Source organism: Zosterops lateralis, assembly GCF_965231275.1.
Source record: "Zosterops lateralis genome assembly, chromosome: 4".
Classification (NCBI taxonomy): Eukaryota; Metazoa; Chordata; class Aves; order Passeriformes; family Zosteropidae; genus Zosterops; species Zosterops lateralis.
In genome coordinates this window covers 62,279,102-62,297,097 of record NC_139765.1, presented here as the reverse complement: position 1 = coordinate 62,297,097, position 17,996 = coordinate 62,279,102, and the positions used below count along the sequence as shown (strand labels likewise).

Sequence of the window (17,996 nt, the reverse complement as noted above, 5' to 3'; positions counted from 1 at the left end):
TGTACCCTCAGCAAGTTAGTTGATGTTACAAAACTGGGGGGAGAGGCTGATACACCTGAAAGCTCTGCTTGGCCAGACCTGGGCAGTTTGGAGAGTTGGGGGGAGAGGAATTTAATGAAGTTTGAACTGGCAAATGCAAAGTCCTGCATTAAGGGAGGAATAATCCCAGGCACCAGCACAGGCTGGGGCTGACTGGTGGAAAGCAGCTCTGTGGAGAAGGACATGGAGGTCCTGCTGGACACCAAGCTGTCCATGAGCTGGCACTGTGTCCTTGTGGACAAGAAGGACAGTGGTGTCCTGGGGAGCATTAGGAAGAGCATTGCCAGCAGGTCGAGGGAGGTGATCCTGTCCCTCTCAGCCCTAGTGAGGCCATGTCTGGGGTGCTGTGTCCAGTTCTGGGCTCCTCAGCCTTGAAAGACATAAAACATTGGAAGGGGCCAGTAAAGCACTAAAGGGGTGAGTAGGGAACAAGAACAACTTTCTTAGGGGAAAGGCTGAGAGAGCTGGATCTCTTCTGCCGTGAGAAAAGGTGGCTGATGGGCTCTTATCGTTGCACACAAGTATCTTAAGGGTGGGTATCAAGACAGTAGAGCTAGACACTGGGAATTTGGAACCAACTGAAGCACAGAAAGTTCATTCTGAAAATCTTCTTTCCTTTGAGGGTGGCTGTGCACTGGTCCAGGCCCCCTGAAAGGTGGTGAAGTCTTATTCTCTGGATATATTCAAACCTATGACTCAATCCTGTGCAATTTGCTCTGAGTGAACCTGCTTTAGCAGGAGGTTGAACTATGTGATCTCTAGAGGTCCCTTCAAACCCCAACCCTTCTGTGTTTCTGTGATTTGTGGTGTTAGAAGCAATTTCTGTATTCAGCAACTGCTCTCAGTTTGTGTAGAGCTGACCCAAGCATATGGACACTCAGTGTAATGATACAAAATTTGTATACAATTTTGTATAATGATAAAAAATTTGTTCTCTGTTCTGTGACATGCAGGTGTGATAAGGATATTAATTTGAATCATGGAGAGCACAAGTGGGTGATTTTTTTATCAAATAAAAATATTAATATAGAGAAAAATGTAAATTGGTAGTTAAGGGTAAGTTTCTGAAGGCAGACCTTATCCACTTATTTGAATCATTTTGTCTTTCAATTTTTTAATTAAATTTCTCTTTAATGAGCTAAGAGCTGATCATTGCACAATTAAAGACCTGGGAAAGCCTCAGCTGCTACATGCCAACTCTGGGTCAGTTTGTGCTGTAATGCTCTAAATATCTGAGCCAGATTTAGGAAGAGAAATTAATGACTTCAAATATCATAGAAGCTTTGGTGCTCTCAGGATTCAAATCTTCCCCAAGTCATGAAATTTTGAAAAATGCACTGCAGAAAAGTAACATTCCATTGTAAGATTTTTTTGTTAGATAAGGTTTCTGCAGCATTATTACTCTCTGCTAGATTATTTTGGGTCTAGGATTATGCCTTCAGTCTTGGAAGGATTTCTTTTACCTTAAGGTAGATGTCCAACTATATAATTCCTGAGTATCACATTTTGCACAAGTTGATACTATTGGAGAAAAAGACCCTGTATGTCTATTTTGAACGGCTGTGTGATTTGTATACATATAAATTAATTTTTACTAATTTCCCATATTTTCAACAGTTAAAAAATATGTATTAATCCTTCTTCACAGTAATTTTCCCTTGCAGTTTCATTAATTGTGTAGTCTGAGAGAACCAAGAAATGAATTATTCTGCAAGGGGGCAGAACAAGTGAATTTAGCAAAATCAGTGGGTTTCTTGGGAAAAAAAAAAATCCAAGTCTTTCTGTATAGCCTGCTAATATTAAATGCTGCTCAGGTAACTCAATGTTTTGAAATAAGTGGATCAGTTCTCTGCAAAGTCTCATCCAGGTACATTCTGCCACTCTTCAGTAGATACATATGTTTGGAGAACAGCTTGTGGTGAATTGTTAAAAGAGGCATGAACAGATTAGTAAAAAATTTTTAAGGGTGACAGGAAACATTTACCACTCATTGGGTGATCTGAGACTTCCTTTAAAAGGTTCCATCATTAAATGCTCTGCTTAGACAAAAATAAAGCACCAAAGAGGCAATTTAAGAAAAAAAAGGTATCGTATGTTAACAAAACCCTAATTAAATGCCAGACATGGGAGGTTTCTTTCCAAGAAGAGACCTGCCATGCTGGGAGAGACAAAGCAGCCACACAGCTTCCTGCTGGCTCTTTGCTGTGACCAGCAGCAGAGAGGACAGCACCTACAGCAGACAAGACCTTTCCCAGGCATTGTGTCAGCTTTCACAGCCAAGGTTTTCTGATTTAATCAGCAACGACTTCCTCCCCATAAATTGGTCTAATCCCTTTTTGAATTATTTTATTCTTCTGCCCATCCAGAAGGTTGCCCCAAATTCTCTTTCACAAGGTGTTGACTGTGAGTTCATGGCCAACTCCTTTGAGCAGAGGCTGTTTTCTGCTTCTGACTTCCATGCTTCCCTTCTCTGAATCTTTGTGAGCTCATTGCTATGATTTTTGAGATGAGGATACTGAAACGATCAGCAATACTCAGACTTTAGCACACAGCAGTAACTAGCAATAGTTTGTTCCACTTGTTATTCTTTTTCTAACTTTTAGTGTCATATTGACTGTATTAATGAGTTTGTTTTTAGAGAAGTAGACACACATTTCAAGGTCTCTTAAGTGATGATAATTAATTTAGGGCTCATCTCTGCTTAATCTTAGGCAGAATTATTTTTGCCTTACTTACATCATCTTGCATTTCTCTTCATGAGATCCCGTCTGCCACTTCAGTCAACCCACTCCCTACTGACAATTCACAGCTCTTCCACAGTTGTTTTAGATGTGACCATTCTGAACAATAAAAACTCTTCATTATGGAAATTCACAGTTCATGTCTACCTTTGTTCCTTAGCTTTTACCTGATTAATCCCCTGAGATTAATGAGAGTAGCTCCTTCTTATCCCTTCAAAGTATTTCACCACCAAAAGCCTCTCTAAAAATTGGAAGTTTTCTAACATATTTTAACATGGGTTTTTTTTATGAACAACCTACACATCAGATAGTCTGCACCCCTTAGAAGAATTCATGCTTGTAAAAGAAGCCCTAAATAAATCCTGCCTTCCCAAGGAAGCATTTGGGACCATGGTACCCAGGATATTGTGGCTTAGGAGGGCTCTCAGGCAGAGTTCCACTGGGAAGAGAAGCAAAGAACAGGATCTCCTCAGGATAATGTTACTGGGAGGGAAAGAGCCAGGAGCTAAACTTCTCCTCATATTCTTTAGAAATGTGCATAAACCAGTTTCTGCTGAGTGGCCATGAGCTCCTCTAGTAAATCGCTAGATTTGCCCATGAAACCCTATAGAGCGTAACAGTGAATCCAACCCTATAGAGCATAACCTTGAATCCAATAGAGATTCAGATTCCTTCTGCAAAATTTTCCACACCCTACTTTGCAGCAAAATCGAATGGTAACATATGGCCCCAATACCTGAGAAGAGGAGCATTAAATCCTCAAATAGCAAGGTGGAGTAGAAAAGGTATCTTGACAGACACAAGCTTTATTCTGATGGTCACCTGTTGCAATAGGACACGAAATAAAGATGCTTGACTCCAGTCAGGAGGCAGTAGAAATCAGAAGCTTTATTTACAATTCATTCAGCCCTTTCATAACATGCTGTGCTAAAAGGCACATTATTGGTCCATAGGGCTGACACCTCTCCCATTGGCTAAGCAACGGAAATAGCAAACAACACCTGTTGTTATGGGAAAGAAATATTGTTTACACAAGGTTGTTTTGGGGAAAACTGTTGAAAAGTTTCCCTTGAGAAGAACTACCTCTTCTCAAGCTCAGAAAATATCAAGCCCACAGTCACCTACTGTTGATCCTTTCAGAACATAACAGAATGAAGGGAGTTCAGGGATACCAAAACATTTAGGGTAGGTGCCTTTATAGGAAGATTAAGACCATTAGGCTTAAAGGGAAGAAGAAAAGAACACCAAGTTCCTCCTCTTTCTCCCTCCCTTCCCATTTCTCAGGGTTTGGATCCAAATTAGACAGACTCTCATGGCTCTCCCACCTCCAGCTTTGATTTCAGCAGGCATCTCACACATGTAGACATCTGCTCTATTCACTTGTCAGGTACAAGAAGCCCAACAAAAAAAATTTCTGGCAAATTAATAGGACTTCCCACCCCTCACCCTCCCACACCACTTACTATTGAAATGATGTCTCTACTTAAATATTTAGGCTACCAAAAACATCTTTAGGGTTAGAAATGGCAAGTGTGGCAATTTTAGTTGTGGCATCTCTACCATATTTTTTCTTCTTTCTTACTAGCAAATTTCTTGCTTTTTTGCATAAGACAGTCTCATGTTCAGATCTCCACTAATATTTAGCAGACATGACAATTTCAGACAGATCTTTTATTACATATGCCAGAAAGAGGCACATTTTAGTTTAAGTGATTCTTGGTGATGCATTAAGAACTGATTTTAAGAGTCAAGTTACTCTTTTATTTGTTTTCTCACTTTATGCATGTATTATTTGTATGCATGGCAGTTATATGTGTGCCTTAAGGGTAAAATAAACACAATTTTTGTAGAAAATGTGGCTATGGATACTTAGTATAATTTAAAACATAGAAATGTTCAGACATTGTGACATAAATTAGGTATTTCCTAAGCAGCAAGACATTTCTGAAGTGCATTTGTTGTGTCTAAAGTGCATGTGTTGTATTACTAAAGTCGTGTTTTAATTTATATTCTTGCCTGAACCATAGTGGTATAGAAGTATGCAGTTTGATTATGGCTTGCACTTCAGAGTACTCACTCATATATTCAGTGTTCTGAAAATTAATTTTTAACACTGTAAACAACACTTACATCCATACTGGAAACAAAAGTCACTTTGATGTATGTCTATTGTGACTTTATACCAGATGTGCAGTCTGTGTAAATCACCAAAACCTTCAGTAAATGTTTATCAGGGTGCTGAGAAATTTGTTCTGCAGCAATGTATTCTGAACACATCTCCTGTTAGAGCATTGCTTTATATGAGCATTGATAGCCTAGATGTTTCCCAAAAAGTGTTTGAACAGTCTCTTTCATTTTTCCAAGTTCTCTGTAGATAGCTAAATGTTAAGGTTATATTATCTTTTGGAAAAAAAAAAAAAAAAAAAAAAATAAAATAAAATAAAATAAAATACACCAACCAAACTACACTGATTTTTAAATACCAGTTTAAAGATGGATAGTGAGGCTGAGCTGCTTTGTGCTAAGTTTTCCAGGACTGAAGTGTGGGACTGCAGAGGACTACTCAAACATTAGGATATTAATAGACTGTATAGTAATTAATTGTGATAAGCATATTTATGAGTAGTTGAGAGAAAGAAAAGTAACATGCTCTTTGGGGAGCCTAGAGAAAAGACTCAGCTATAGCCTAGAGAAAAGACTCAGCTATAGCATATGAATTTAGTTAAAAACCAGAGGATAATAGAGAGAAACACTGGTCGAAAAATCAAGAACAATATTTAGAAAATTCAGTGAAAAGTGAGGGAAGAGACAAAACAAGAGCATGGATGTAGTAAACAGAATGGTGAGGAACAGAGAAGAGCAAAAATGAGAAGCTTTGCTCTGTAATGTTTTGAGAAGAGGGCTGAGCTCTTTTGATGTAGTACATGTCTATGTACTCATAGCTGTCAATTCAATTCTATTCATTTATTATTAATATCTAATTAGAGAGCTGCACATCTCAATAAATCTTCAGTTTTATTTGCACTTTTCAATAAACACATTTGAATGGAGGAGAACAATTTTATGTACCCTGGGTATTTTCAGCCACAATTTTTTGTATATAAAGCAAATAGTGGTTTTGGTGCCTCTATTGCAACATACAAATAAAGAAATTCTGTAAACCAGGAGATGGGAGACAATTTATCACTGCTATTTATTGTGTAAATTTATGCCCTTTCCCTGTTTAATGCCTTATTGTTTTCCTGGTCTGCTTATTAGGTTGTTTCAAGCCAGGTTTGCAAAATAGCTGAATTATAAACTTATTTTGGACCTCATATGTATACACCATGTGTATATATGCATCTGGATTCTGAATTTTTAGTGAAAAAACACAGTACAGTGTTACTGCAAATGACATTGCATAAGAATTTATATTCTTATAAGGTTTTACACATGCTGGTTTTTAATTCGTATAGAACTTCCTTCCGAAATGAACCCATTTTCTTTTGTTTGTGAATATCACCACTTGTTTCAGCATATGTTAACTGTGTCTATTGTTTCTTGTCTAGCTGTACCCCATAAAATAGGGCGGATAATTGATGGAAGTCCTGCAGATCGCTGTGCAAAACTTAAAGTTGGAGACCGGATCTTAGCTGTGAATGGCCAGTCTATTATTAACATGCCTCATGCAGATATTGTGAAGCTAATTAAAGATGCAGGTCTCAGTGTAACTCTTCGCATCATTCCTCAGGAGGGTAAGTCAATGGCCCTTAAAAACAGGAAGAAAATTTTAAGTAGCCTCCAATTAGCTTAAATTATGTCACCACTTGAAAGAGCATCTTTTGTTCTCCTTCCTCTGCTGTAACGTGCGGCACACCAGAATTACGAGCTTAGCACTAGCTCAGATAGGATCTGAATTCTTGAAAAGTTATGAAAGGGATATTTAAAGCAAACCTGGAGAAACCTGGCAGAGACAGAAAAGGAGGATGTTAAGGTCTTTTGCAAGAATTGTCTAGTACATGGAAAAGCACTCTACAAGAGAGCCAAGTTTTGAGTTTGTTCCCTTATATCTTGCTATAAGCCAAGCCAAAGTTTGACAAAGTGATTCACAAGAGACTGAAATGGCTGTCACCAGGCGTGTTCAGCTACCAGCTACATGTGACAAAAAGTGATGTGAAGGAAGAATTCAGATTTGGCAGTTTCCTCTATCACTATCATATAGTGATACATCACTGTAAATGCACAAGGCAGGAAAGAACTGAACCCTGAATTATCTCATTTCTAGGGTGAGGATAAGGGGATAGACTCATTATTCTGGTCATTACTCCACATCTAATCAGTGGAAATCTTTTGATGTTGGTTCCATGGGGTTTGGTGTTGATTTCAGGGCTTTTTTTAGTTTAACAATGTGCTGCACTGCTGCCTGAATTGTACCACATTAATGAGACTATGTCTTTATATCTCAGCAACAAATACCAGTAGAGCTGGGAATGACACACAGAAGGTAATGGAATTACTTAATGATCCATGGTCCAGTTAGGTGACCTTCACCCTATGCTGCTGCACCCAGCAATGGGACAGGGAAATAGTCTGACACTGGTCATGGACTGCAACTGAGGGAACTCATCTACTTTGTTAAATGAATTCAGTGAAGGGAAAAACAAACATACAAAAACTTAGAATTCGCCCTATTCAGTTAGCACCCAATTAATTACTGGAGGTCAGCTTTGCAAGCATCTAAAACAAGTGTGATACTTCATACAGTCCACGAAGTTTGTTTAAGCCTCTCTGGTATCCAGGTTAAACAACATCATTAATCGTTCAGTGTTAGAGATGGATGCATTAAATTAGAAAGAAAACAGAGGTAGGTGCAGCTGAGTTGTAGTACTACAAGATATTCTCAGGTGCTAGTGGTGAGAAATGATCTGTGCCCAAAGCACAGCTTCCCTGTGTGACTGTGTGACACTGGACACCTCATTTGCCTTCTGATATTAGCTTCCCAGCTTATAAAAATTGGTAAAAAATCTAATACCTCTGTAATATACTTTCAGGTTAAAAATACTATATAAATGCAAAGCAGTTTAAGAAGCAGCTCATGATTTTACCAGTTCGTCCATAGTTATGAGAGTAATGTAGAAATGAGGGACAACATTTCCAACCTTTGTCTCTAAAACTTGTAATACAAGAGACTCAGAGATGCAAAATGGGCAATTACAGCCTTAAGCATAGTAATTACACAGACAAGTATTGCTTATGCCTGCATGAGAAGTGTTTTAAGTGCAAATATACAAACTTTTTTTGATAATTCATCCTAAATTGAAAATATCTTATAAAGTAGACAAATTTTTTATAATAATTGTGAGCATAAATTAGATAACTAGAGAATATGCACCCATAGGGAAAAATTCACATGTTAAACTTTTAAAAATAAAACACATAAAAATTAAAACTAGATACAAATGTAAAACTAGGCAAGATCTGTATCATGTGTAGCTGTTGCTGTTAGGGATGCTCAGCCATATGTGTGTCCATTTTGTTTGTTTTGCACAATGCCACACTGGTCTCACTTCTCTTGCAATCAGGAATAGAAAAAAAAATATTTGCCTTTGCTGTTGATAATGCAGGAGCTTCTGCAGTGCTCTGTCCTCCTGTGGGTGGAGTCTCTCACATTTATGTATCCAAATAGGTAAATGGTGAACAGGACTGTGCTAGTGTGTTGGAAGAAATATATTTGATATTAGCTCAGCAGCAAATATGTCTCCCCCCAAGTCCAGCAGGAAGCCTGAATGAAGACTGGCATCTTTTATTTATAACAAAGCAACAAAACCATATTTTCTATGCCAATCTGTGTCTTTTTGAATTTTGTGTTATTTGGAAAGAATGATTCTGTTTTTCTGCACTATTCCTATGTGAAACCTTAGTCATTTGACATAATACAGAGAAATAAAACATCAGTTGAAATGGTTAGTCAGAATTTATGAGATTGGATTTACTGTTTTACTGTTCACAGTCTCCAAAAATTTAAAAAGACAGGAAACTCTTGATGAGCTCAAAGACAGCAGGAGCTAATGTAAGGACACCAGTGTTTTAGCTTTTGTGACAGGTCTATCATCCCAAACAGCAGTAAAATGTTCATTCTCTCAAAGTGAATTTTTTTCTAAATGGAAAGCATTTTAAATATCTTGTATCTGTGCTAAGGCACATGCAGGACAGAGAGGTGATTCAGGACAACCACCACAACTCTACCAAGAGTAAGTCCTGCCTGACCAACCCACTGGCCTTCTACAATGGGGTGACTATATCCGTAGACAACAATGGACAAGGAAGCTATAGATCTCATCTATCTGGACTTCTGTAAGGCCTTTGAATGGTACCCCACAGCATCCTTCTCTCTAAATTAAGAGAAATAAATTTGATGGGGGACTGTTCAATGGATGATCAGGTTGAGGAAGGTGGTTCTGGCCCTCTACTTCCCTCTCATGAGAGCTGACCTGGAGTTTTGAATCCAGCTGTGGGGTCCTCTGGACCTGTTGGGAGCAGTCCAGAGGAGGGTCATGAAGAAGATCAGAGGACTGGAGCATCTCTCCTATGAGGAGAAGCTGAGAGAATTGGTGTTGTTCAGCCTGGAGAAGACAAGGCTCCAAGGGGACCTTATTCTGACCTTAAAGGAGGCTTATAAGAAATATAGGGACAGACTTTTTAGCAGGGCCTGTTGTGATAGAATAAGTGGTCTTACAGCTTTGAAATAAAAAGGGGTAGATTCCAACAGATATAAAAAAAGAGATTTATTTTTTTTATGATGAGGGTAATGAAACACTGGAATAAATTGCCCAGAGAGTTGGTAGATGCCCCATCCAGGTTGGACAGGGCTCTGAGCAGCTTGGTCTTGTAGAAGATGTCCCTGTTCATTGCAGGGGGGTTGGAGTAGACAATCTTTAAGTGTCATTCCAACCCAAGCTGTTCTATGACTCTATCATTCTATCATTCTGTCATTCTATAATCAGTATTTCTATTCTTTAAAAGAATACGTGAAACATGGAAGCAATTTCCCTCGTTGAATTGTGTTTTAAATAATGATGGTGTCAACCAGAATTATAGAAGTCACCAAGACTTCAGACCCCACAGACTATCAAAAGGAGGCCATTAGGTTCAAATGTCTTAAAATCTAATTATAACCTGAGAGAGTAAAAGCGACAAAGCATAAATTTGCAGAAGTAGCGCGTGACTGAAAATTATTATTGTGTACCTTTGCCCTTTATTAAATGCTGCACTGTGACAGGTCTTTAATCTCCATCTCCCCATGATGCAGAGCTGAACAGCCCAGCCTCGGCCCCCAGCTCGGAGAAGCAGAGCCCCATGGCCCAGCAGCACAGCCCCATGGCCCAGCAGAGCCCCCTGGCCCAGCAGAGCCCCGTGGCCCAGCACAGCCCCGTGGCCCAGCCGCCGCCTCCGCAGCCCCTCCAGCCACAGGGACACGAGAACAGGTTTTGCATCTTCTCCATGGTCTCTTGTTTTTCTTTTACCTTGTGTGTTAATCTGGAGTCAGGAAGATATTTTTTATGGTGGGTGTTATCTCTGGTGTACCATTTACCACCCAATTTCCCATGTGTATTTTATGCATATACATTAGCAAATGTATCTGATATTGAATAGAAATCAAATAGTAGGGGGGACAGAAATTTTGTGACCAGCTTTATTAAAACCTGTGAGATGATACAACTTTCTGTGACCTCCAATCAGCACTATTTAGGCTTTGGATTATTTTCTAGCATGTTAAACAAGGCTGATTACACTGACTTGTCTTTATGCTAATCTTCAGTAACCGACACATCATCAAGATCTTCTTCCCCAAATGATGCTGGTTACAGGATTGTAACTTTTGTCTTCTGAAAATACTTGAGTTCACTTGTGATTCAGACACTACACCCTCTACTTGAGTTCACTTGTGATTCAGACACTACACCCTCTACTTGAGTTCACTTGTGATTCAGACACTACACCCTCTAATTCTCCTTGCTTAACAGATACAGTACTTTCACTTGCCTACAATTATTTTCTTTAAATTAGTCATACTAGGAAAATTACTTTTCCTAATATTTCATTGAGTACTTTTTCCAAAAATGATCACCTCCTAGAAGATATATGTTTCTGATGAAATTCGATACAAAGTTTTCACAAAAATCATTCTTTGCTGTTGGAAGTCAGTATTAAATATCTGTTAAACTGGGAATTTTCAGATGGGACCAGCAAACGATATTAATTAAAGTTCCAGAAAGAAATTCTGTAAAAATTATACTGAAAAGTATAAGCTCTAATTGCTCATGTCACCATTTACAAATTCAGCAAAAATTATAGTGCCTCCATCTGTGAATTAAAACATCATCTGATATGCAGCTGTGGCCATATATTTGGAACCTGCCTAAAGATTACTCTTATTTCAGAAAAAGGCCAACTATTGGTAATTCATATAGTATTATTTTTCACTAGATTCTATAAGCTAAATGGCAGTTTGTTTGTATAGCCATGTACGTTGTTTCTTAAGCAAAATAAGATTTTAAAACTCTTAGGAATATTAACTAGTTTTTTTGCTCCCAGTATTAATAAGGCTCAGTATCACAGTAAGCCTGTTTGTCCTCTATCTTCTTTTCATAGGCTCATGATACTGAGTAAAGAAAGTAAGAGGATTGCATGTATGCATGCAGGTATTATAGATGCTGTGTACAGGTTTTAAAAGAACACATGGCAGATGTCTATTTTAATCTACTCAGAAAAGTCAAAGGGAAATAGTTCCCATGTTTTTGTGTCTGGTTAGACATTCAGATTATTAAAACTATTGTGCAGGAACATTAGCCATAATGTCACTGTAACTACGTTAAAAAGATAATGATGTTTTGAAACATTTCGTTTCAGATTTCCTGTTTATATAAAGGATTTATATATAATCAACATATAAATCAACATAATCAAAAACAATGCTGTCGTTTTTTCAGAGTGTAGTTTTTGTAATCAATAAGTACCTTTCAAAATCCCTTTCTCAGTCTGTAAGTGTCTCTGTGTCTGTATGTGTCCGTGAACAGACATGGTCACTTTGTTGACTGAAAATTTCCAGTCCATGATTAAAGCAGAATTTAAAATGTCTATTTCCTGTATAGGAAATAAATATTTCCTTTGATACCTGGGGAAGAGTGTAAGAACATCCACTGTGTGAACATTTTTATTAAAATATAACCCAAACCTCTATGACAGAATTACTTTGCTAAAAGAGTTCAGGACTTTCTCTGTGCCTCTTTAGCACACCACATGGCTGAGGTAGGGAAGTTTGCCGTAGGGAATGTCCTTTACTTCACCCTGAAGTGCCATTATGTGCTAATTTCCACGTGCCAAGGGAAATTCCCATCTGAATAAAGTAAAAAACTAGTCACTGTACGTCAGAAAGTCACATTTTCTTTCAAATTTTAGGGCCCACCTCCCTGTAACCAGTTATCAGCTAAAGCAATATTTTACTTGTTACTAATTTCTCATAATCAAATTTATTTTATTTTCACCTTGTGTTATTTCTGTGCATGACTACTGACATGACTTTACTGACATAGCTTTTAGCCAGATAGCATCACAGTGAGTGTATAATAACAATAATCCACACTATATTAACAGATGTTATATCAAACACACCTTTCATTTAACAGGTAACAGCTAAGACAGAGAATTTATCCTTTTTTAACCTTGAGAAGCTTACAATAATATTTCATGTCAATGAAAGGGGTTATAAACTGCACTGATATTCCACTTATTCTATAGAAATAATAATTTGGGAAAAAAGCACTTTTTAAACTCAGTGAATTATTTTGTAGTGAGTATAGTGGGTGTTTTCACATGCATTTCATCTTCAAAATAGGCAAGGTAAGTTGGAATCAAGACGCTTTTTCTGTTCCTGTCCCTTTGAGTCTAATCCTGATCTCACTGACACAAGCTGGAAAATTGCATAGTGTGGACCTGAGGAAAAACTGCTTATGCCCAGCTTTCAAAAGCACTCACTGTTCTGGATGCTTCCACTATTTTACCCTTGAGAGTTCTGCTTCTCTGTGACGATTTGCTCCATGCAATTTTGCAGCCAGGCCAGCTGGCTTTCACTGCTCACCGCTGCACATTCCGAATGGTTTGCCACTCTCTGAAACTGAGCCCTGGTACCTTCCTCAGCTACAGGTCAGAAGTGAAAGCCCGGCAGGACGTGAAGCCTGACATCCGGCAACCTCCATTCACGGACTACAGGCAATCCTCCACGGACTACCGGCAGCCCCCGCTGGACTACCGGCACCCACCGGTGATGGATTACCAGCAGCCACCGCCGCTGGACTACCGGCAGCCGCCGCTGATGGAGTACAGGCAGCACTCCCCCGACACACGGCAGTTCCCCCTGTCTGAGTACAGGCAGCCCCAGGTACGGACAGAGTCACTCTGAGCCCTCCTGCACAGTGCAGGGTTGTCAGGGTCCGCAAACATATGCGGGGAACCTGATGGTTCGTTTTGGAGATCTCAAAGTGCAAAAGACACAACAGGAGACAACTCAGTTTGCTTAAACAAAAATTGAACTTTTATTTAGTGCCCACAATGCGATAGTAGGGAAAGAAAATAGAGAATAGTGAGAAAGATAGAGAAAGAGGGGGAGGCGATTATAGCTACCAATGTGGAGAGTCAGAAATCTCCAAGGTGTAGAGATGCCCATAGACGCGATCTTCTCCAGTGGGGTGATCATGAAGGTGTTCGGAATCTTCGGAGTTCTTATAGGTTGGTTACCACAGTGAGTGGCACGAAGCCAAGGAGAACCGGGCAAGTGACACAGGGCCGAGGCAGGCACCTGTGTTAAGGTTGGGTGCTCAGGAACAAGCTGCAAGCTGTACTCTTTTAGCACAGTCAGTATAGTCAGCTCAGTCCACTGTAACGAGCTACTATTGTTCTTGCATTCCGTTCTCGTGGAGATGCGTATCAGTCCTCAGCAAGTGCCCCACCTCAGCCAGGCCAGGGGCTCTCTCCAGTCTCTTCGGGGGTCTTGGTCTTCAACCATCAGAGACCATTGTGGGGCATAACACATCCACAGACAGACTCTGACAAGGGTCTGCAGGGACAGGCAGCAGGGTCTGTAGGGACAGGTCATGGGTATTGCCAAGGGAGATGCCACCACAGAAGGAAAAGATGCATTAAAGGGTTTTACTCTATTTCTCTTTGACTTCCAAATCGTTAATATTAATGTGTAACTGTGTGATCTGTAAATGGACATTACGTTTATAAATGTGTGAACGTAATGTTAAATAAATGCCATTTTTAAGGTACTGGAGAGTTGAAATGAAAATTGTAACATAAAAAGCCTTTTCATCAGGAGAGGAATTTTTTTTTAATTCTTGGCACGTAGTCATCAAACTATGGTGGGTGTACTTAGGTCAGGCTGCACTTCTACAGCTTTCTTGAAAATTAAGATTTTATCTAATAGGAATAATAAATAAAGGAATGAAAATCCTGACTGATAAAACTAAATTTCTGTTGGCAATAGTCCAGATGAGTAGAAACTAGCCCATGCAACTTGTTTCTTTGACATCGAGCCCAATCTGACAAAGTCAAAGAGATGATGAGTTAGATGAAGAGTTATGGTACCTTGGACATGACTCCTCTGATGATAGATATTTACTGACAGTTTTGAAGGTTGAGGATTTAGCTCAAAGTTCAGACTTTGGGAAAAAAAACCCTTCCTTTCTCCTTACATAACGGCAGGAAAAACAGAGGTCAAAAAGTATTAAATTGTAAACTTCTGGACACTGTATGCTGGAACCATCGTGGTTTGTACGGCCATATTTTCAACACCAGACGCATAAACCATATCAAGAAAAATACTGAAATTCCTAAATAGGATCCAGAGAACCCTGTGAAAATATTGTGTATTTCAGTATATAAATAGCAAATCTCTATCCCCATGTGCATACCTTGTAAGATACTTCTTAGCATCTAGAGAGATGCTTGGGTAGGCTGTTTCGCAGCATCTCCAGTTTAATTCTCTAATCAGTAAACTGAACCACCCAAGCTTGCTCTTTGTTTTCTCCTGTTCCCATGGATCTTGCACTCTTGGCTGACCATGAATCAGGAGCTACATCACAGTTTCCCTCCCACACCCATCTGTGGACCTTTGCTTATATCAAGTGGATCAATACATTTCTGAAGACATCTACTTTAAAGTTTTCTTGAATGTATATCACAATGTCCATATAGTTAATTGTCTTTCATTTTGTATTTGTCTATACAGGACTTTGATTATTTCACCGTTGATTTGGAGAAAGGAGCCAAAGGATTTGGGTTTAGTATTCGAGGAGGAAGGGAATACAAAATGGATTTGTATGTATTGAGGTTAGCAGAAGATGGACCAGCAATAAGAAATGGAAGGATGAGGGTGAGTAAAATGCATTGTGATATTTTTTCCAACATTTACAGATATGTTTGGTGATGACGTCAAAGACAAAGCATTTTTTTCACCTCTGATCAGGTTTTAAAGAAATAATGCCAAATACCTCTTATAAAATAATCTCATTTCATAGGACTTCAAGAAATTAGTTGATACATATAGTAGATCCCTGTAGTTTCTTTGCAAATAAATGTATTACTTCTGACTGATAATACCTTTTACCATGTTATAAATTTTTATCATCATTATTTTCACTCTTATTTAAGCAACTTAAAAATCTCAGACAATGTTTGATGTTTCTTAGATAATAATAACAGAATTGACATTTGGGTCTCTAATCACAAAAGCAAAATGATCACTATATGACATGTGATAACTATGAAACCTAAGACCTCATCTATGTTATTTTATTGATTTAAGCAAATCACCTTTGTAGCATTTGCTAAATTTGTTTACTGATCTTAATCTTGTTTGTAGGGATCATGATTAAAATAAAAAGCAAACACATGGTGTGTAAAGGAAAAATAACCTAATCAAAAATAGAGACATTTAATCTGTTCAGTTGTGACAAAGACAAGGTATAAACTCATCCAGGCCTGCTAATACTTAGCAGAATTGTGAGTACACAAAAAGAAGGAAAGAACACAGGCAAGACTACCAAGAGTCAACATAAAAATTGTTTATGTATCTAATTAGTGCAGTCATGTTCAACCAATATTTATTTCAAAGATGGGCAATGAAGATTGTGTTCTGTACAGTGGTAAGAACAGATTTTACAAATGTCATGGTTGTTACACCTACTCAGCTCAACAGTCTAAACAATCTGATCAAATTTGATGTCTTACTGAGAGAGCACTGTCTTTCTGTGTATAACTCAGGAGTTTTGCTGTGCTTCAAATGACTCTTAACTTGGCCACTTGGTAGAATTGCAAAATTCAGTTAGTTTTCAGTTGTATCATGGAGTGCAGGGCCCTGGCACTGGCAGCTGTGGCAGCAGCAGTCCCTGTGTCACAAAAACCAGTGGGGCAGTCAGGGAGGCAACTGGTAATTGAGATATACTCTCACTTTATTTTTTGTGTGAAATATAGGTGATTTCGTGCTGCAGCTTTAGCTTAAACTAAGAACTTTAAGCTAAGAATATCTTCTTTGGTCTTCATTCTTTCCTTTATTTTAGTATTATCATTGTCAGTTGCTGTTAATGAGACACCATATGCAAGATGTGCATTAGTAGCTATGATGTGATTAAAGATGGAGAAAAAGCTGTGCTTTTAATAAACTCTAGAATCACATATTTGGAAACATATGGCTAAGAATACAGAAACAAATAAAAGAGCACCTTTGAAGAGGGTTCATTTCAAATAATAACCTATATTAGGTAGAAAATCAACATTAAAATCTGTGTATCATTTAAACAAACTAGTACTAAGGAATGTAGACTATTCACTTTGTGAATAGCCTAAATGTAGAAAGTATTTGACATGAATATGGGGTGGTTTTTTTCAATTGCATTAGGAAAAGTCCTGTATGCTTTAATGACTACTGCTAATATAGTTTCTAAAATAACTTGATTTAAAGCTTTTTCATTGTAGTGGCCACAACATATAGCCAGTATTATTCTGACCAGATAGCTGTAATTGGGATTTTGTCTACCTTTTAAAAGCATCATTATTTGGAACCAGTTCTACCACGCATCCTTGTCACTGAGTCTTCCCTTTTATTCTCCTGCCTCAAAGACATTTTAACTTGACAAATGGGTTTGGAATGTGAAAGATTCTTATATTCAGTGACCTGTGACTGATTGAAAGCAGAAGCTCAAGAAACAACTTCAAAACAAAAATAGAAAAAATAGAAACAAATGAAAACAAAATTGTTGAAAGAAATATATTAGATAGGAAGGTGGGCAAAGGAAGCAGGGTTCTGTACCCACATCTCCTTTCCTAAGTTTACATCAGCTTTTAACAATGCAGATTCATTCACACTTCTTGGCTGGTTGTTGCATCTCTGTATCTCTCTGTTTCACAGGTGCATCTCTACAGCAAAACATGCAAAAATCAGGGCAGCGCTTCTTGCTTTAGATACCATTGCTGTTAAAGACATGATTCTCTGATCATGCTTTCAGCACTGAGGATAGCAAACCATGCCTTTGTGGTAGGATCTTACTGGAACATTTTCCAGCTAAGAGTTCTTCTGATGGCCTCATTGTCTCCATTATTGTTTTGCTTGCTGTTTCCTCCTCCTTGAAGAGCCTTCTTTAATTTAACTGAAGCTTTACAGAGAAACGTTGAAACAGATAGCACAGGGGGCATGCAGATCATGCTTATAAAAAGAAATAATGCACATAACTCCAGCCCAATTCCCACTCATGAAACCATGAAAAGAAAACCAAAACCAGCTAAGTTGTAGCAAAAAATAGATCATATAATGAAGCATGCTACCTATAGAGCCCTTAGATGTATTAGGCAAACATATTCCACAAATAATATTTTGTTTTCAATCTATGTGCAGCCAGAAAAAGCCCGAATAGAAACTGATTCATACTTATATAAAGCTCCCTATTTTACAGAAATAAATAAAATAATTACCTTAAAGTAATAGAGATGAAGCTATACTAGTGATTTTATAAAATTGTATAATTGAACAAATGAAATCTCAAACTGAATACAGCTCTGGATAGGGAAGTCAAAGTCTGTATGTTTAATCTATTAGTGGACACTGCAAAACCACAGTGAATGAGTCCCAGCAGCTAAATTCCACTTGGACATGTGTTAAAAAATCTGAGAGTCCAGCACCAC

The 17,996-nt window shown here is 38.3% G+C and overlaps 1 protein-coding gene across 3 annotated transcripts in view; it reads left to right on the top strand.

Annotated features, from left to right (window-relative positions):
- Window positions 1–17,996, top strand: part of MAGI2 (membrane associated guanylate kinase, WW and PDZ domain containing 2) — a 712,008-nt gene that overhangs the window by 655,978 nt on the left and 38,034 nt on the right. For all 3 annotated transcript variants that reach the window (XM_083859300.1, XM_083859301.1, XM_083859299.1), the window contains 4 exons: window positions 6,329–6,514; window positions 10,069–10,243; window positions 12,957–13,197; window positions 15,049–15,192. In XM_083859300.1, the coding sequence (XP_083715426.1) occupies window positions 6,329–6,514; window positions 10,069–10,243; window positions 12,957–13,197; window positions 15,049–15,192 (746 nt within the window). The remainder of the gene's footprint in view (window positions 1–6,328; window positions 6,515–10,068; window positions 10,244–12,956; window positions 13,198–15,048; window positions 15,193–17,996) is intronic.